The sequence below is a fragment of the Nelumbo nucifera genome, chromosome 2 (genome assembly GCF_055504915.1).
Source record: "Nelumbo nucifera cultivar China Antique chromosome 2, China Antique-T2T, whole genome shotgun sequence".
In the NCBI taxonomy this organism is placed as follows: domain Eukaryota; kingdom Viridiplantae; phylum Streptophyta; class Magnoliopsida; order Proteales; family Nelumbonaceae; genus Nelumbo; species Nelumbo nucifera.
Window position 1 is genome coordinate 26,784,785 of NC_142650.1, and position 21,732 is coordinate 26,806,516.

Sequence of the window (21,732 nt, forward strand, 5' to 3'; positions counted from 1 at the left end):
AGTTATCATATAAAAAAGTGTGATTAATGTGAATTATTTTCATTAATGATAGAAATGGGATAAAAATTAGGATAAAAAATAAAAAGTATTAATGTAGAACACATGACCCTTTTAACCATGTCAAATGGTTCAATTATTTAATTAGCTATGTCATTGTAGGCAAGTGGTTTGCTAGGGATGCAAATAGATTGGATTGGATTTGAATTAGGGTATATTCGAATTCGATTCGATCCGAATATCTGATCGGATCTCATAAATATTGCTTGGAATATGAATCTAATCAAAATATTGGATATTTGAATCTGATGCAATTTGATTTAATTTACAAAAATAATAAATTATTAAAAGGAGAAGAAAATATAGTAGTTGAAATAAATAAAAAGAAAAAAATATAAGTATTTTTCAACTATTTTCATCATATAAGAAGTTTACAAAAATCCAATATAAATAACATATTTATAAATAAATAATAAATAACATATATATTATATATAAATGATATATATATATATAATTGATTTGACCACAATATTAAAAACCAATGTTCAAACAATATATTGGAATTGCATTTCCTCTTGGTAAATAAGTAATTTTTATTATATCATAAATTAAACAATAAAAAATAAAAATATAGAATATTTTATAAATTTTATAGAAAAATTTGAGCATACTTAATATTATATATTCTTCATATTAAACAAAAATATATTTGAAAAATAAGAATTATTATGGAAACACATGATTTCCTATTTAATTATAAACAATAATATATTTAGTATTTAAGTTTAAAGCCTAGAAAAGTAGTTATGGCTTTGGATGTAATCCACGTAAAACTATTTCAAAAAAAATCCTTACAACTATCCATATCTTCAGCATAGCCAAAAATCCCAGTTGTCCAAGTTTCATCAGCTAGGGGCTCATAGCTTTGAGGAAAGGGCTGACCACACTCACTGCATCTATGAATAGTCAACTGCATAATAAAACAGTCGACCGTGGTCACATTAAAAGTTCAAGATTTTTTGCCCAAGCCCAAACAATTTGAAACATCACTCTGGAGGAATCACAGATGTTGATGCCAAACCTAAGGGCAAGAACCTATTTTTGCATGGACTCTCCAAAATGGATGATGTCTCCACATTAGACACATTAAATTCTAGTACTCCACAATTTCTTGAGGGATACCTCTTTGTAACATTTTCCTTTTTGTCCTAACCTATTTAACATAAATTAACAATTAATGTACATTATGAATTCCATTTTTCCTATAAAACATCATTAAGTAGCAAAAATAATCTCATTGCCCTATGAATTAATAAAGGTGCACAAAGTTAAAATTCAAAAACATACCAAATAGATTTGAAGGTGATTAGTGTCCTAATATAGTACCTATGTAAAAGGCAACATTACTAATTCAATATCAGATTCTGAAGATAAAACATTAAAAATGTGGACAACATAAGTTCCATCTGAAATGATATGGATTTGAAGGTGCCTGACCACATTCTCACAGATAATTCACAAAATGATGAGTTGGTAAAATATAGAAGTACTTAAAGCTGTATTATTATGATTATTGGACTCTAAAATCTATATTGTGCTACAAGAATTCAACTCAACTAGGACTTATCATAACTATATGATATGGGTTGGCTACATGAATCCTCTTCTGCCATTTTGCCCAATTCATTGCCTAAAGCTGTAGTACTATGATGGGGACCCAACTCTTATGAACATGGGTTCTGAATTATCATTAATATAGGAAAACTAATTTGAATGATAAAGAATAATATGTTCAATTAGCACCTATTTAAGTCTCATAATCTTCCATTACTTGTTATTAAAGTTCTTTATAGCTTTCATTGTTTTAAATTTGGATGGTAATGAGTAAAGGATACTACACCTTCATTATCACCAATTCTAATTGTTGTAAACTTGTACTAGTTGTTGCAAACAAAAGCTCTTCATAGCTTTCTAAATATTCATCCCTGTCTGTGCTTCTTTAATGTTTCCAATCTTTCACTAATTTCCCCATATTTCACATTATTTCAGAACTGCCGTCAATAGTTCTCTAAATATACTCATTTCCACTAGGTGTGTACCTTTGAACCTTGCATCTACTTGCATTCAATTATAGAATTGCAAGTCATTCATTAACATGCCATTGAAATAAAAAAACCAATTAAAGAGATAAGCTCTTGATCCAATTCCAAATTTCTAAAATTTGTGGGAGGGGGGACACTAAAGTATGTACCTTATGTTACATATTGCTCTGTAATGAAGGCTAGGCATTTAAATGTAAATTGGGAACATACCTTTTGCCCACCAAACAACTAATGTGCAACAATTCAGAAGACCCAAAGATACTTCAACATGATGTAATCAGTGAAGCAACCTTCTTGTCCCAAATTTGACCAAGTTGAAAGCCAATAGGAGTTCAACACTACCAAATGGCTCCTCTTGACACTTAACAAGCAATGACTCAAACTTGAAATTAGTATTCAAAACCACAGACTCCTACAAGGCTCTTACAAGTCAATCAAGTTAACAGAAAAACACAAGATCAGATATAATGAAACTATCCAGTACCTAACTTACTGCAACATGACTTCGTGTTTTGAAGAATACATCCTGATTTCTTTGACATAGACCTTTACTAATCTGATTTATTATACGATTTTAATAGGGCAATTCAAATCAGATTCAGATCTTTCTTCATGGATTTATTATGGCCAGTCTAACTTAATTTACTTTTACTGCTAACCGGCCCTAAAACTACCCCATCCAGCAATGAGAAACTACCCGAGCAAAGCAGCAAGTCAAATTTTATTATGCTAAAAGCCTTGAACTGAGGATAATAAAACAATTCATCAAAATGATTCGAATGAAATCTCTATTCCATGCAGCAGGTCAAAGCTAACACATTATGAACAACCCAGAAGTGATAAAAATGAAATCACAGGAGATTAGTCCTATTTAAGCAATCCATAAACAGGGAAAGGAAACCAACCAATGATGGAATTTCCTTATCCAATTGGGCCTGAAAATTGGATACACTAGTAATCTCTCTCCTTCAAGATTCCAAAGTGCTCCTTCTATATTCTCTCCGACATAAGGTTTGATAGAACCTGGAGAGGGCTCCAAGTGCTAATGCATTAAACAATGGTCCAGTGGGTCCCAAGTCCTAATCCTGTCTTATGTCACCACATAGATGGAAAAAGTGGTGGTAGCTCTTTCCATGGTATGCCTGAATTTGAGTACTTCCAATATCAAGGGCTGGGCTGGGCTGGGCTCATGCTAAATGGCAAATCTGTTTATTTTTGCTCTCACATTAAAAAGCAACATGGAGTAGATTTTTGCAATTATTATATCAAAAATATTAAGTATACCTTTCCATGCATATTATTTTTCAAAGTTACACTTGGCTAAAAATGATTGGATTGGATTTGGATTAGTTACCAATATGATGATTTTATAATTTTTTTTTTTTGTTTAATGCCCTATTTTACGGTGTTTGCAGTTGACATGGAATCAACTCAAACTTGGGCTAATACAGTATTGTATGAATAACATAGGCAGGCACGTGTCACAATTAAGCATCCCATGCATGTCTCGTTGTTCCACGATATAAAAGGCATGATCATGTATCACATGTAAGGGATTACGCAGAAGAATGCAAAAGAATAGGTTGAAGCATAGGATGTTGATTGTATGCACAAATCTTCTTGTTGTGGAGCTAAGGGTGAGATTGAATCCATGTTACCAGAATATCTTGCATGGTATGCATCAATTAGTAGACCTGGAATCCACCCTCCTAATGGCGGAGTTGATAACTTATAGTGTGGACTTGGTGAAATAGAAGTGAGCTCTCATTCTGTTATTCTACGTCTCCCATGAAGGATATATACAGTATTAATCTTACCTTTATTAAGTTGACAAAAAGCAACAAGTTATTAAAGAAAATTGAAGTAATTTTATAATTTTGTTATAACTTATAGCATCAACCGAAATATCAATACAATCTTGTGTAATATAATGAAAAAAGAATTTACGGTATTAATCATATTGTATTAGTGAATATAGATAGCATCAATTCTTTAAATGTTTTGTTGTAGGTGGATCAAAGAAATGTAGCTTGTTTCTCTCCTGGACCGATGGCGGCTTATGTACCTTCTAAAATGCCTCATTGACCGAAGAGCCAAGCTAGCGCAATAAGCAACAAAACTTGCACGAAGGGCGTTTTCTTCTCTGCCCTCTCCTCTACACAAGGATTTACAAAACACACTGCCCCTGCCTTTGATTTACAAAAAGGAGATGAAATTTTTTATCTGTAACCAACTTGTTTATAGAGCTCCAACAACTCATTTTTCCCTTAATTTTATGAAAAAAAAATAAATAAATAAACTGGATTTGTAGTGCTAAGGAGGAGAGTTGTTGATAATCCTTGCGGCGTTTCTCTCTTGCCAGATAGATACACTAAAACCTTTTATGTTGTATTTTCTGTGATGATCGGCCACCAGAATGCCGACGAATGACACTCTCATTCCGACCAGATACTCGCTCATCTTCCTTCTTTTCATCTATGTCGTTTCCGTTTACTGTGGGCTTAACCCTCAGCTTTATTGATTCACTTTGAATGTCATAATGAAGTGAATTTAGCTTTGTATTGTCCTAATTAAGTTAATATATAAATTTCTCAAACTACCCTTGTAGTTTAATTAACTGTATTTCTACTGTTTGAAAATTAACTCTGGCAATTGACTAATTCTACCCAAAATACTCTTCCCACCTCCATTCCCAAAATACCCTACCCCTACTCCTACTCCTACTCTTTATTAGTATTCTCCTCCTAGAGACTACTACTAGACGGAACGAAATGTGAGGAATCTGCACATTTCGAAAATTTAAAGATTGTATTGAGAGGTCTGGTTGTATGCAATTTCGAAAATTTTAGATGATACAACGGAGAATCGAGTCAACTCAGATTGTTATCAATCTAAGGCACATACTACATGTATGAAGGACCTCTTGCGGTAGTTTCTCAGAGATGTGAACCACACAAACTCAATGGAAGAGAAAAAAAAAATTTAAAACCTTAAAAGAAGTAATACAGAAGCCACAGAAATAACCACAAATTCCTTCGATCTGCCGCTGCAAGTCTCTCTGTCTCTCTTTCGTTCGTCTCTCAGAGCTCGAACTTTAGGTAGCCATCCTTCATCTCCCCTCCCCTCTGCAGATGAATCCCCTTCCCTCTGCTTGAAGCAGATCTGGGAGTTACAGATCAATATCACATTGGCGTTGGATTGTATATTGCCCACATCTAGGAGTTGCAGATGCCATTTGATAGATCATCTGAGATCTAGGAGTTGCAGATGCCATTTAACCAGACGCAGATGCAGCGGACGAGCACCGCTAACTGGTTCCCTGGCAGCTAACGGAAACCATACTTGGTATGTCACAGACGCTAGCGGACGAGCACCGCCAACTGGGTTTGTATTTGTACTCCCTTCTGTCCAAGCTCCCTGGAAACTAGCTAGACGAGCACCGCCATAAGAAATTGAGAAGAAACCATGGCTTCTGAAAACCCAGTTGACGGTGTCTCTTTCTCCCAGGGGTCGAGAGCACTGACCTACTTCCTTCCATGTCTCTCTTTCTCCCTTTCTCAAATGCTACCAAACTCATGCAGCCCCACTTCGAACAAGCCCTTCAGAGTCTTCCAACTGTTAACTGCATAGTCTCCAATGGCTTCCTCTCAGTTGGACTCTGCAGTCAGCGTCCAAATTTGGTATCCCCAGGCTCGTATTCTACGGTATGAGCAATTATGCCCTGATCCTCAATCGCCTCGTGCGTCGGGATCGTCCAACTATGGTTTCCATTAGATCGTTATATCGTCCAGCTAGCTGTCAGGGAGCTTGGACGCAGATGCAGCGGGATGATGGCAAGCGGTGTATCGATGATTCAGTTATTCTTTAAAAGGTAGAGGAGTAGGTAGGGTCCGCGGTCCGCAGTCCGCTAACATTGCAGCGGAATAGCTGAGACCTGAGACCCATGAACTTACTTAAAGGGTAAAGTTGTCTTTTTATTTTTTTGTTGACGGAAAATTAAAGGAGTCAGTAAGAAAGGTATTAGTTAATTGTCAAAAACAAGTGTTAGTCAATTTTCAAACAGTAAAGTTACATTTAATTAATTCACTAAATCATTAGGATAGTTCTATTGAAAACGGTGAATTGCATTGGAGATTCATATTGATTTTCATTTTCTATTTTGAATTTATTATTTTTTCGTATTGAGTTTAGGAATACAAGGAAATCCCAAGAAAAGAAGTTTAATACTACGACAGTTGTTCTTGACAATCTGAATCATGTTATATAATTCATAATGCGAATAGCAGCTTTCGATCCAAAGTGTAAGTGCTTGCGTAGTTTATGCCTCGCAATACAACTCTAACTAACTGTCTATGCTTAACGATTACATTTGTCACTTATGTGAAGACTTCTTTCCCTATATATATATATATATATATGTATATATTCTCCGTTCTCTATTGTAAAATTTAGTATAATACTATTAATAGTATTATGATATTATATGATAAAATTAATTATAATACTAAAATAATAATACAATAATATTATATATTAATATAGTATAATAGTATAATATTATGATATGACAATATTATACTATTAGTATAATAATATACTAATGTAATAATAGTATAATATTATAATATTAGTATAATAGTACTAATATATTAGTATATTAATATAATATATTATATTAATATAGTATACTAGTATACTATATAATATATTATCAGTATATTATTATACTAATAATAATAGTATTATTGGCATAATAATACTATTATAATATTATTATATTAATATACTATTAATATATAATATTATAATTACTATTATAATAGTATAATAGTATAATATTATAATAATATATTATTATATTATAGTATATAATATTAGTATATACTAATAGTATATAATATAATATTATAATAAAAATATTATACAATTATAATATATTATATAATACTAATATTATAGTATATATTATATACTATATTATTATATTATAATAGTATAATAGTATTATAATATACTAATATTAAGTATTACTATTATATTATATTACTAGTATACTAATTTAATAGCTTTATTATAGTATATACTAATAATATACTATTATAGTATACTATAGTATATTATACTAATATTAGTACAATATTATGAGTATACTAATCTACTAATACTATTTGTGTATTAGTATATACCTGCGATCCGTATTTCATGCTAAATTTGATCAAGTCAACATTTCTAAATCAGTAATCCATCGTGCCATCTAATCACACACAACACATTCTCTCTCTCCCCCTCCCTCACCTCTATTTATTTCCTTCTGCTTATTCAAACCCAGAGGCAGCAGGAAGAGAAGAGAAGAGAAGAGAAGAGCTCGCTACGCAGAAGAAAACACAAAATCCAAGAGAGAAGGAGAACGATAAGAAGAGAGAAAAATGTCGTGGCAAACTTACGTTGATGACCACCTCATGTGCGACATTGAGGGCAATCACCTTACCGCTGCAGCCATCATCGGTCACGACGGTAGCGTATGGGCCCAGAGCAGTTCATTCCCTAAGGTTTATTTACGAATCCCCATTTCTTCTTCTCTGTCATTGTCATTTCTATACGATCTAATCCGACTCCGATTGGTTACAAGGTTTCCTACCACTTTTAGAGAAGCAATTGAAACATGATGATTGTTCTTTGCTTCAATTCTGTTGTTGTATATTTGATTACCAATCAAGTAAACGTGCATCATTTTCTTGAGTAGAAGGGCAGTCTAGTAGGCATTTTTTTTTTCCATTTTAAATTTCAATTGGGTGATTCTTCTCCCAAAATGTCATCGTTATTTCGTGTAGAAATTTCTAACAATGCAGAAATGGGTGTTCTTTTTGTTGCATATTTTTAGTTTGAGACCGAGGAGATTAATAGCATTATGAAAGATTTTGCTGAACCAGGCTACCTTGCCCCAACTGGCTTATTTCTTGGGGGCACAAAGTACATGGTAATCCAAGGAGAGCATGGAGCTGTCATCCGTGGGAAGAAGGTGATTTGATGTTTACTTTCTTCCTTCTTTAACACTGTCTGCCTTTAAATCTTTCATAAAAAACTGAACTTTGATACAGAGGACACTTGTAAATTCTCTTAATTAGACTGTTGTCAAGAAAGATTCATCAACTCCTGTTTAATACTTGTGTATTTAATTTTGCAGGGATCTGGTGGCATCACCATAAAGAAGACCAATCAAGCTCTAATTTTTGGTGTCTATGAGGAGCCCGTGACTCCAGGACAGTGCAACATGGTTGTTGAGAGGTTGGGGGATTACCTCATTGAACAGGGCCTGTAGGTCTCCATATCAAGACTCAAGAGTCTCTCCCTTGTCTTTGTTTTTTTTTTTTCTTTTTTCCCCCATTTTTATGTAATTCTTTTTCATTTTTGCGTCCTCCCTCCCCATGAAGTGGCAATGGAGATGGTGTAGATAATAATTGTTTGAGGACGGTAACAGTCATTTGGAGTCTTAGGGGTCATCATCTTTTATTTTCATGTCTACCATATCTTCTGAATTTTGTTGTTGGTCATTGGGTTCTTTTTAATGGCCCTACAATATCAATTCCCAATTTTAAACTGTTTTTGATGAATCATGATCTATTAATCACCTGGAATTAGTACCAACAGTTATATTCTAGCAATTTAAACTGGTTTTGATGAACCATGATCTACTAATCATCTGGAATCAATGGTGGTGGAAATGTTGACGGTGTTGTTTTGTGGTTAATACTTAATAGCCACTCTATCACTTCTTTCTATCTGGCGGACTGGGTGTCAAGTACTTAAAAATAAACTCTCTTTCTCTTATAGTCTTATGCTACACATATAGAAAAGAGTAGTAGTATGTTTCTTCATTCAATCAAAGATCACCTTTTTAGTTTGGCATTAGCTTCAGCTTTACCACCTTCTGGGTTGGTTTTTGCTTTGGATCCCCTTCTCATTACCAACTCCAGTAACGCCTTTGGATGAAATTGGTGCTCCTGTGTTCATAATTAGTTTCTTAAAGCGAGCAGGAACCGAGGGAATTATCACTGGACTGACATATATTTCAATAGCAGTAAGGTTTTGGCATCACCATCACTCGATGTCCTCCTCTTTCAGAAGGCTATAGGCGTATAACAGACTCTTTGGTGGGAGGAATTCAGCAGTGTATGTTGATTGGAGAATTGTAATCCCAACAGTCGTTAACAGGGATATAAGTAAATATTTACGAGTATTACTCCCAACATGGGTTTGCCGTTTCCGATTGTTTTCATGTATAATAAATACAATTGAAAACATGGATTTTCCATTAAGTAACCACATTGCGATAATAATTTTTTTTTCTACATAATTACTATTAAGTTTTCAAGAAAAACTAATTTTTTATATAATTTTCATGTTCATAGGCATATACATTACTGTAGTATATTACTATTATAATACTATACTAATATACTAATATAATATTATTATATTAATAATAATATTATAATATATTACATTATAACATATTAATATTTTAAGGATATTACCATAATAATATCATATTAATAATATTATGATAGTAATATTATAATACTATTATTAATACTATAATAATATTATATTATATTACATTATTACTTAATATTAATATATAATAGTATAATGGTATAATATTATGATATGATAATATTATACTATTACTATAATAATACTAATATATTAGTGTATAATATTAGTAATAGTATACATATAATATAATATTATATTATAATAGTATATCAATATAACATACTATTAGTAATACTATTATAATAATAATAATAATAATATTATAGTACTATACAGTACTATATAATAATAATATAGTATATTATACTATTAATAATATAATATACTATACTATGATATACTATTATACTAATATATATATATATATATATTGAAATTGGTCTGTCCACCTCACCATACCTCTCCTTTCTTCAAACCCCCCTTCCTAATTTCATATTTTTTTAATTCCACATAATTAATTATTACCAATCAAACCAATAAGGAAATCACATATGCTTAACTATTTCTAACAACCATAAAGAAAAAGAGATTTGCTTTTCTAATATTTAGCCAAGTGGCACCACTTTCCCCCACTTCCTCCTAAATTGTTTTTAATTCCTATTTATCTCCTAAATTATCTCTAACTCCTATTTACCTCTTAAATTATCTCTAATTTAGTAAATAGATTCTCTCCTAAACTATTTCTAATTCCTATTTATCCTCTCCCCCACTTTTTATCTATATCTATCTAAAGAAAGTTTCAATTAAAAAAAAATTAGAACTATTTAAATGTTATAACAAAATTATATATTAAATTTAAAGTATTTATTCAAAACACAAAAAAATTGATAGATTTAATAATATTTATATTATTAATAATTCAATATTTTTACAAAATTCATCATGAAACTATGTAGTAACAATATAAATTATAATTTTATGAATTATTCAATTTAAACGTTATTCAAATAATAAAAATTTAACATTAAAATAAAACATTACTTAAATATTTCAATAACTAAAAATATTAAATAAAAAACATTAAAATAGCTAAATAATATAACAAAATATTTAATATTACGCAATAAGATTAAAATAAATAAAATTCAAATAATGAAAATTTTAAATATTTTACATGACAAAATTTTAAATAGTTAAAACAACAAAATTATGTAATAAATTTAAAACAATCTTAAAATTAGAAAAATAATTATAATGGACTTCATAATATTCATATTAATAATAATTTAATATTTTACAAAATTAATAACGAATTATATAATAATAGTACAATTATAATCAAAGCCATTTACACAGGAGGGCATGCATGGTATCTGTGCTCAACTTGAGGGGGGTGTTGAAGAGTGCTTCAGTATACAGTTCAAGGGAATTTTACATATTTACTCCTTTTATAATCAAAGTCATAAGTTACATATGTAATCTGCACATCAATTATAAAAGCCTAAGTGAGAGGCATGGAAATACAAAATCACATATTTTCTTAGTTTGGATTCAATAATCTAAATTGCAAGAAAAATAACAAAGTATATCATAACCTTGTATTGACTATGAAATATACTTTCAGAAAAATTTCTCCAATAGTTGTTAAAATTTGGAAAAAAGATTGCCTAATAAAAATATGTCAAAATTTTTGTAATACCACCCATCAAAATATTGTGAACATCTTGTATTTTTAGGGGCATTTTGTTGATATGGAGGTATATTGAATGCATAGTTTTGAAATGCCGCCCTATTTCCTAATATTCCATGTGTAAAAAAGGTCATTGCCCAATGTTGTTCCCAACTATTTGGGGTCTTGGGAGGGATGGGATTGGTTACAAGCCTAACCTTTGGCACATTATTTTTCCACAAAGTGGCTGATCTCATATTCGAGCCCATGTTCCATTTCCATGGGTACCGAAATTATTGACATATTCCCCAGTGAAAACTACCAGTGCTATATGGAGTACATGAGATAGTATCTTAATATGTGGATCAACAGTATTATTGCCCACGTAGCACTTAATGAAGATGATGACCACTTTGAGCCATATGAAAATTCTTTTTGAATGTGATGTTGAATCTTAGTTTTTGTTTCTGTAATAGATTGATCTATTAGAATCATTTCAACTTTCTGTGAGTTTAAATTTTTCTTGACTTACTACTCTATTATGTTGTTTTAACTCTTAAAGTCTATAGGACAACTTCACAAGCATGTTATTGTATCTATTAGCCTTAATTTCCTGGCTTTGTTTGATTGTTTATAACAAGAAAATAGTCTGAAAGGGTATGTATTCGACTTTTATCATTTCATAAAATATCATTGTATATTTCTGCATAATTCACAGTGTTTCCACCATGCCTATAATCTTTCCAACATGTTTCCTAGATTTGGATGACAAACATTTCCACTAACACCAACAATTTAGACCCTGATCCAGTGTTACTTGGACCCTCTTAAATGGAAGAAGTGCCCATGTTGCACATAGATACTTATGACCCCCTACTAGATAAGTTTTATTTTTATCTCTTTATTCGACATAAATGAACATCTGATACACGATATTAATATATCTTTCTTATTGAACCTTACTAGGTAACAAGATAAGCATCTAAATTTACTAAAAGGCAAAAGCCTTTTGCTATAATTATTTGACGTTAGAATGGATTCACAGGATGTGGGCTTTTAATGGTTATATGAACACCTTTTCTGGATGTGATCTCAAGTATATGTTTTCTTCATCTTGCCTAGTATGGCATGCTTCAGATTTCAACTCACATGTTTGTGTCTATGTAACACAGGGGTATCTCATGGGTACATAAGATTTTTAAAATTTCCATAGATTTTGTATCCCCACTAAGAGAAAGAAGATTGGGTAGCAAAAGTCAAGGGTATTTTGGTAAGGAATAGTCAAACCTATTTCAAATTGTTAGGTTCTAATAGTCACAGTGATATTGGAGAGTTTCCATGCTACAAGAAAGAGTCACCACTTGATGGAGAACATTTCTTTATCAGATTGATTTCTACTTGGGCACTCATACCCCAACTTCTATAAATGACATCTGACATCAACCCACGGGTGATGACTTCCTTCTTATTCAAGGGGGCCTTTGCTAACTCTGATGTGCAAATGATGATTATCAGTTCTCTTCACTTTGTTGTAATTTTCGATATTATTTATTTTTTAGTTGATTATGGGCTTCTGGACTGGCTTCCACTGCCATTAGTAATTAACTTTCTCTCAATACTTTTTAGGAAGCAATCTGTTCATCATTGGAAGATTACGACAAGCAAATTGAACAACTGAAACAAGAAATGAATGATGCAATACGTGGTGCAGACAATATCCGAAAAGATATTAGTGCGCTTACTCAAAGATATGCCATTATAGATCGTGAAGAGGAGTGTGGGGTATATATCTCTAGACTCTCAAAACCTGACTCAAATTGCTTTGATTTCATTTTGAATGCCACTATCCACCTGTCTCCTTTAAAACTTCAACAAGTTCTATGGTATGAGGCTATGAGCAAACAGAGCTGAGCCCTGAAGTTGATGTTGTCCATCATTTTTCTCAAGTTGTTTTCCAGACAAAACTATGAGAACCTCTGCTATTTTTATGTTCTAGTATTATACATTTTTTAGTTTATTTGGCTCCCTGTCAGCTTGTTTTGAACTTGATTCATGGTTTGAATGGGAGAAAGTGGAAGTTCTGTTAGTCCATCTCATGTATATTTTCTCTTTTAAATTTTGCTAGTCAAGCCTCTATGTGCAAGTAATGGATTGAGTTGCATTTGCTAAATCCATGCCTAGACTCGGCATTTTTTTCTCTCTCTGTGAGTTTCAGGTTTGCAAGCGGAAATTTTTAAATGTTGGAGGAGTACATCCAGTGGTAAGGGGTTATACATCAGTGGGACCAATGGCTCCTTTCTATGTCTTTCCCCGCGGTCATGCTTCCCATGCACAGTGACTGATAGCCCATGTTACAAGTTGTACCAATGTTACTCGAGTAAGCTATTTGTGATCATGCATATCATCCTGTTGGGTTTTTCTTTTTTTTTTTTTTGTAAACATTGGCACTGGTGTTCAGATGACAATGATCTCCAATTCCATTCCCCACCATCTTTTCATGTCTTGCAATGGATTCATCGATATCATTCTTATCAACATACTTTTTTCTCCACATATTTGCTTATTTGATGCTTACTCTTACGGACCAAAGAAATACCTTTGGATTGATATATAATAAATTGTCCATTCTATTTTGTATACATAGATAATAAGTATCCCCCTTTATGTCATCTTTGTAAGAGTCAAATCCTTCTAAATCTGCAATATATCCTGGCTCATTTCTCTTCTTTGAATAGAACTGTAGCAATTTCTTTCTATATATCATTCTAACAACAGAAAATTTACATTGAGTCATTGATATATTGTTGATCATTCCTTGATTCAAAGGATCACCCCATCTAGTTGCACTTCTATGTTGCTCTTGAATATCTTTTTCTTTCTACATTTTTTAATGTCCAATCCCACAAACTTCTTCAAGATTTTGTTGGTTTGGTAGAACTGATCCAAGGCTCTCTTTATTTTGTGCATCTATCCATGTTTCTATTAAATTTGATTGGGCTGGGCCAGATTGGAGTTTTATGCAGGCTCATGTCATGATTTGACTTCCACTCAATCAGATTAGGTATGCTAAAGAAAAGGAGTATAACCAACTCTTAGATCAATGGCGTGAAGAGAGGAAATTTTCATTAATTCATGTATTGTTGAAATTATTGCTTCTCAGTGATTAATAATTTGGTGAAACTTCTGTTTATCAGGAAGCCATTAAAGTACCCCGGAATTTTTTGAATGACCCTTCTGTTTGTCTCTGAGAGTTTTGTTGTATCAGTTATAGTTCACACTCATTTGTGAATTAGTGGTCTTCTTACTTTTCTAGTTCTATCCATTGGTGGAATTGTATAATGCTCTCAAAAATACCAGTGATATTAACATTTTAGGCTCACTGGGGGAAAAAAGAAAAACTGGAATTAAGAAAATACTAGGAACTCTTTCCCTGGATTTTCTCACCTTTTACAAAATACTGCCAAAAATATACATCTGTTTTTCAATGCTTTTTCTTTACCATAACAGGAAAGGGGCTGAAGGACCAATGACCCCTTTATATGACATGAATTTTAACATTTTTTCAACTTACAACCACATAAACCTCTGAAGCAAGGGCTTTACTCTCATTCTTATTAGAAATGATACAAGTACACTTTTATGTGTCAAAAAAAAAGAAGTCATGGCTGTTTTATGCATAATCCTCTGCACCTGAACATGAAAATCCTACAAAACAATAGAAGAAACATTTCCAAAATATGAATGTGGCAAAAATGTGTATGCTGAGATGGATGATGGAAAAGCTAGAAAGGATAGGGTCAGAAATAGAGTCATTCGAAAGAACCTAGGAGAGAAAGTAGACTAAGATGGTTTGGTGACATGCATAGATGACCATCTACAGCATCTGTAAGAAGAAACAATCCGTTGCAAGTTGAAGGGGCTAGAAGGGCTAGGCACTAGGGGCAGCAAAAAGGATATGGGATGAAGTAGTAAGAAATTATTTAAGTGCTCATAACTTAATAATCTATATGGCACTAACAGAACAGAATGGTGAAATGGGATTCATGTAGCCAACCCATATGATGATGATGAATGAATAGATTCCTTCTTCTTCCTTTAATAGAAATATGCATTGACCTGGAGAAAAATAGAGGAATTGGATTCAGGCTTTCAAATCCACATAGATGGGGTAAAGCAAATGGTGATGATATCAATTTTAGTTATTAATATATTTTAACTGATTATTAATGATCAAAGAAAAGAATGTTTCCAACTCTTGAAAAGTTCCCTAATTAATTTAATGATTCACTTCTATGTGATATTTTCTAATAGCAGAATATAATATAGACCTCTGGTAAATTTTAAGGAAAATATCAGTTTTTTGCTATTACACTTTTACTAGAGTATCTTGATAAGCCCTAGGTTGCTTTGGTTAGGCATTTTTTCCTCTAGGTGTTTTAATTTAATATCAAGTCTTTTGGTTGACTACGTTGAGGTTAAAGCAACAGAATAACTTGTAGATCCTGTATCCTATGGGAGTCCTGCTGTGCATTGATATTTTTATTCTGAGTATTTAACAGCTAAGGGTGGTTTAATCAATATGTGAAAAAATAGAGTATAGAAAGTTATAATTTCTAAGACACAAGGACCTATAATTCTATATTACTATTTTACAGATATTAATTCTATTTTTCAAAGTAACTCATAGTGGTGGTCACTAGGTTTCAGAAAAAGTTGGAAATAAAACATCAAAATAGTCATTGTTTTCCTTTATGTGTGGAGAGAAAATCTTGTCTTTATCCTTGTAATAACAAAGGCCCCAGTAACTTCAAGTACATGTGCTAATCAAGATACGTTTGAACTTACCAAAACTTCTTGAGCCTTCATCTAGAAATCAGCAGCCATTGCTTGGTGCAATGGTGAAAGCTTGGGCTGACAAGCATGAAAACACTGGTTTGGGTCTAAGAGGCAAGAAGATGCTGGAAGTTTGGTCCATATCCAGACCACCCCTCCCAAGGGTCAACATTGAGCAATAGCCCTTTCATCTAGAAACCACCTTATTGTAGTTATGATTTAATAATAAATTGTTTAATCATAACTGAAGTAATATGGTGGTTTTTTTTTTTCGGAAAAGGGATATGAAAGTAATTCGTTAAGAAATCTCTTTTTATCACAGACAAGTGCATTCACATGTGACAGTGTGAAAACAATATTCCAAAGGTTGCATATTTGCAGTACTAATCCTTTGTTGGACTGTCTTACCTGCATCATCTAAATTGAACATTAGTCTTGGCATGGTTTGCTATCTGTTTGGCTGAACTCTGGCTTATCTCATGATGATCAGAGCATTATTTAGTGACAGTTCCAAATTCGTGTTTGCTTAACATATTTTCAGGACAAGATTAATTGATCTTACTCCAGCCATTAATGTTGATTGCGGGCAGAATATATATTGGATTTGCAGAAGAAGCTAAGCTTACCAGGTAGTGAAGCTACTACTAAAGCTTCAAATGGCAGTATTACAGAAGAGGAATCCATTGGCAGCATGACCCCAGCAGATAAGATTTGGCTTAGTTGTCTCCAATTACATTGCTGAATGGTGACTAGACATGCTAATTTATGCATCATGTCTATTTATGAAACTGTAATCAGACAATTGAGTTAACACACTTGTTTGGTTGATGAATAGATCTGCTCACAATTGGATGATGCCATAGCCAGTGAATGCCCATTTTGTGGTGACCTAATGATCAGGGAGATCTCCTTACCTTTCATTCTTCCTGAGGAGGCACAGGAGGTTGCATCATGGGAGATTAAACCACATAACATTGGAAGCCAGAAGAGTCTCCCAATAGCTATTTAATGATGTCATATCCAGCAGACGCTTTGTGGTTGTAAACTACATTACCTTAGGAAGCAGAAGAGGATGATGTTATAGCAAATGAATGCCCCTTTGCAGCAAGCTGATGATCTGGGAGATTCTTACCCTTCTTGAGCATACAACATTGCCAAATGGGGATTGCTAGACCTAGAGGCTGGTTGTAGCCATACAAACAATTGTAACTCTGCATCTATGTGCCTTCTGAATTCTGTCAGCGTGCATGTTGATGTGTTTCTTTTTTTTCTTTTGTGGCGTAATCTTTTATCATTTTGACAATTGCTCTTATCTCTGTTTAATTATTGAATCAGGATACAATGTATTGCAAACCCTGTAAATTGATCCCCAACCTTTAGACTCATACGCTTTCCACAGTTCTGTATTGTTCAGACTATTTGAAATGTAGTACCAAAACAAAGATTATTTGAAATGGAATGCCATGTTTTTTCCCTATGAATTGCGTGTTATGTTAGAGATTGGCTTTGAGCTTTAAAATGGAATGCCATGTGCAGATTTTGTCCTCACAAGATATTTTCAATGCATGGCTGGAAGGGCTGTGAGGACAGTGTGAATTTGGACAAAATCTAATTCTCCTGCATCTTTTTTATTTTTTAAATGATCCTACATCTTTTGACGGTGTACTCTGCAAATTCATTTTATTGAAGATTGATGGTTTCGCGATTTAACTTCCCAATTCCCAAACTTCGATTTTCATTACTTCCCGTAATGCAAGTGATGAGTTGGGGGGAGTATTCGCATTGGCGTTATGAACTAGGCTGGGGATGACTTGAATAGAATTCCCATTTGTAATCCACAGCATATACCAACAGTGTATTGGGGCATTTGTGGGGCACAGATGTGATTTCATTAGAATTAGAATGATAGAGTTTAGGGACAATAATGGTTCAGCCCAGGGTTAGAATTTTTAGGCTCAAAGTACAATTAGGGTAGGTAATAGCTTAGAATTGATACTAATTCACGATGGGCTTTTGACATTTTAAATGTTTATAGGTTTGCAATGGAATTAGAAATCTGCATTGGACCTGTCCATACTTTTTTGTAGAATTTATTAATATAAACGTAAGTTCATTGTAAGGGTAAGGGTGGATCACCTGCCTTACGCGGGACATCTCATAAATGAAGTTGGTAGAGAGTTGGAATATGTTTCGTTGGCAGAAGATTTCTCCGTCTTTCTAGGATGCAATTAGAGGTTGAAGTCCAATAACCCTTCCAAATTAGTCCCACCCTATGGGCTTAAGTATCACTAATTCAGCTCCGAACTCTGAAAGTCCAACTGATTGGGGATTTCGTGAGCTGAGACTCCATTGTTACCATCTAGAGTACACACGTGCAAGGAAAAGAGGGAATATAAAAATTTGTCAATAAGATTGATTTCAGTCTACGGGTGGCAATTTCTGATCCAATCCACCTAAAAGGGTTGACCCATCTAACCCATCCGCCTCCAATCCACCCAAACGCATCCATTTTAAGATTCGGCTTGGCTTGAATATAGGTTTACTGACCCATTGAATCAAATAAAATGGTCAGGTTACAGTCGATTTGGGTCAATAATTACATAAAAGAAGTTAAAGTTGAAGGGATTGACCAAAAAGTACATCAAATAATTTAACAATAAATATAACATTAAACAGAACTAAGGAAACAGGACTCATGTAGCTGATCTATAACAAGACGTAGATGAATTACATGAAAGAAGTTATGTATATCACCATCATCTCAATTTTTATTTTCTCTCTCTTATCTTTATTTCTTCTTTTAATTTAATAATTTTCACTCCTTTCTCTCTCTTCTCTATCTTCTCTATTCCCTCTTTTTTTTCTCTCCTACCCTACACTACTACCTTCTAGAGGTCTTAGCTTCGCTACTTGTATTTACATTTCATCTAGTTCACAAAAACAATCAGCATTTTAAATGCTAATAACATAAGGGTACATGCTATTCACATGTGCAAATAGAAGGTAATAATATAAGCTTGGCATTTATAATCAAAATTTACTTTTTTTTATGACCTACACCAAAATTAAGGCAAGTATCTCTATTATTAGGGGTGTAAACGGATCGAATTCAAATTGGATCAAGTAATATCCGAATTCAATTCGATATCGGATGGATATTAAAAATTAATATCCGATTAAATTCAAATTCGATGAATTGATTATTTTATATAATTAATAAATATATAAAATAAATATTTTATTGATATAAAATATATAAATATACAAATTATTTATATAACCTAATTGTTATATATATATATATATATATATATATATTATATAAAATATTTTATATTATATATAAGAATTAAATAATCGATCGAATTCGGATATTTATTGAACCAAATCAGGTCATATCCGAATTCGAATTCGATTAATTATTCGATAAAAATAAGATATCCGAATTCAACCAATTAGATATTGGAATTATCTGAATTCGATTCGATTATGTCGAATATCAAATTCAAAATTGGATTTTCAAAAACCATTGACGACCCTACCTATTAATGATTTTGAAACTACCAACATTTGCAATTTTATATTGTGTGATTAAAAAAGCGCATATTGTCATTTTCCAAGAAAGAGATTGATATGGTTTTGAAACCATACGTTTTTACCACCATTTTTTCAGAACCATGAGTCGAACACCACGTAAATGTCCTTTTGTTTTTATAGCTTCCTCAAATACTAGCAAGCATGGCTTGCCACATAATTAACCATGACATGGCAGTTATATATGGTGTGTCTCATACACATCCTATCATAATGTTTCTATTTTAATAATGACTGCATATAATATAATAAAAGCACTTTCACACATGAACCATACATCAATGTTATTCACATATCATATCATGGTTCAAAAAATGAACCATAAAACGGTTACCAAAAAGACATTATATCAGAAAAAATTTACAACCGATCAATAGGTATCAAGAAAAAAAGTGACAACCAATCACATGGTATAATCATCAAAATTCAAGGGGTTTTGATTGGTGAATGGTGAAAGTTCTTCCATTATCATGCCCTCCTGCACTCAGCATCAGGGATCTCTCACCCACAAATTCTTCCCAAAAAACTACTTCAGTGTATTGGAAACATCTCCACATAAATGACAATAAAGATTTTCATATTTTCAATAATGTCCTTGTGGGTAGGGATGTGGGAAGATTTTGTGGGTAGGAGATCTGTTCTCTTCTTTCTTGGCAAGGTTGGCAATGCCATTGCAGATTTATCATATAATTTCTTAAACATAAGGGTAAAATATAAAAACCTCCCTGGGGTTGTTGAAAATCATAAAAACCTCTCGTAAGGTTTCAATTTAATAAAAGCCTCCCTATCCCTATAGTTTTGATTTTTGAAGAAACCTATAGTATCCTCCATTTGGTCATTGTTCAAGTAATGGAGACTTGAAAATTTGCCCTTACTACTTGTTACTTGTTAGAACATCTTTCTACATAATTAAAATGTCAGATTTGCCCTTCTAGACTTCGTTCTAGATGATGAATTTACAAAGTAAAATTATTTCATTATTTTCAATTTGATCCAAGAAACTTTTTTAGATAAAAATTAAAAATTCTTTTGAGGTATTTTAGTAATTTTCATATGTATGAATAGGCATAAGTTGTAAGACCAGAAAGGGTAGTGGATGGACAAGTTGTGGTCTATACTCTGAAATCTAAGTAACTGGCTCAAGTTGTAAGACCAGAAAGGGGAACATGAAGGGAAGAAAAGGTAGTGGATGGACCCCTAGAGTGGCTTCTTATATACCCTCTAACGAGGGACCAGACCAATGTAGTTCGATGGAGTTAGAATTCTGGTGATAAAAGAGAGAAATTGTTGGATGGTTGCATAGGAATAGGAAGATGGAAAAAAAGACTAATATGGATGAAGAAGAGAGAAAATGGGCTAATATCAAGGTGATGAAGTAAAAGTGGTTCTAGGGTCCTTTGAAATGGATGGAAAGCATTTATTTATAAGTTTTGGGTGCATATTTTAGAAGCTTCTTTTTTCCATTTTTGCCCTCTCGTTCTGGAAGGTTCTTTTTAGACATGTAAAACATGTGATTAATCTAACTTTTTAGAATTTTCCTATTAATTATTATTCTAGAACATTTCTTGTCCATTTATTTAAAATGTGCCTTTATTTCTAGAATGTTCATGACATAATTGAGTGCATTTCCAATTCTAGAGTATTTTAACTTGTGTTGGAGTAATTGATGCTTGAACTTTGATTTATTATTGCTAAAGTAGACCGGTTTGACCCGGGTTTAGTCTTAGGTCAACCGAATCTACATACTTTTGTGATGACAACCTCTTATAGGTATTTTAAAAAAGAAAAAAAAAATCGATATAAAGGAGGTTTTTATTAAAATGAAACATCAGGGGAGTTTTTTATAATTGTCAGAAACCTGAAGGGAGGTTTTTATATTTTACCCTGAAAATAAAACTGGAAAGGACATTTCCGTCATTTCAATCTCATAGTTTTGATTCGTAATTTTATAGCCAAACTAGGGCAAAGACAATGATTGAACTTGGGCAGTTGGGCTTGGGGAAAGACTAAGTACTCTCTTTCCTTCATATTTGGAAG

General features: G+C 32.7%; 1 protein-coding gene across 1 annotated transcript; it reads left to right on the forward strand.

Moving 5' to 3' along the window:
* The first annotated feature begins 7,422 nt into the window (after positions 1 to 7,422).
* Positions 7,423 to 8,713, forward strand: LOC104595397 (profilin-like). The gene is made up of 3 exons (XM_010256120.3): positions 7,423 to 7,651; positions 7,984 to 8,121; positions 8,287 to 8,713. Exons 1-3 carry the CDS (start codon positions 7,529 to 7,531, stop codon positions 8,419 to 8,421), a joined length of 396 nt encoding a protein of 131 aa, XP_010254422.1. The 5' UTR covers positions 7,423 to 7,528; the 3' UTR covers positions 8,422 to 8,713.
* The last annotated feature ends 13,019 nt before the right edge of the window (positions 8,714 to 21,732 follow it).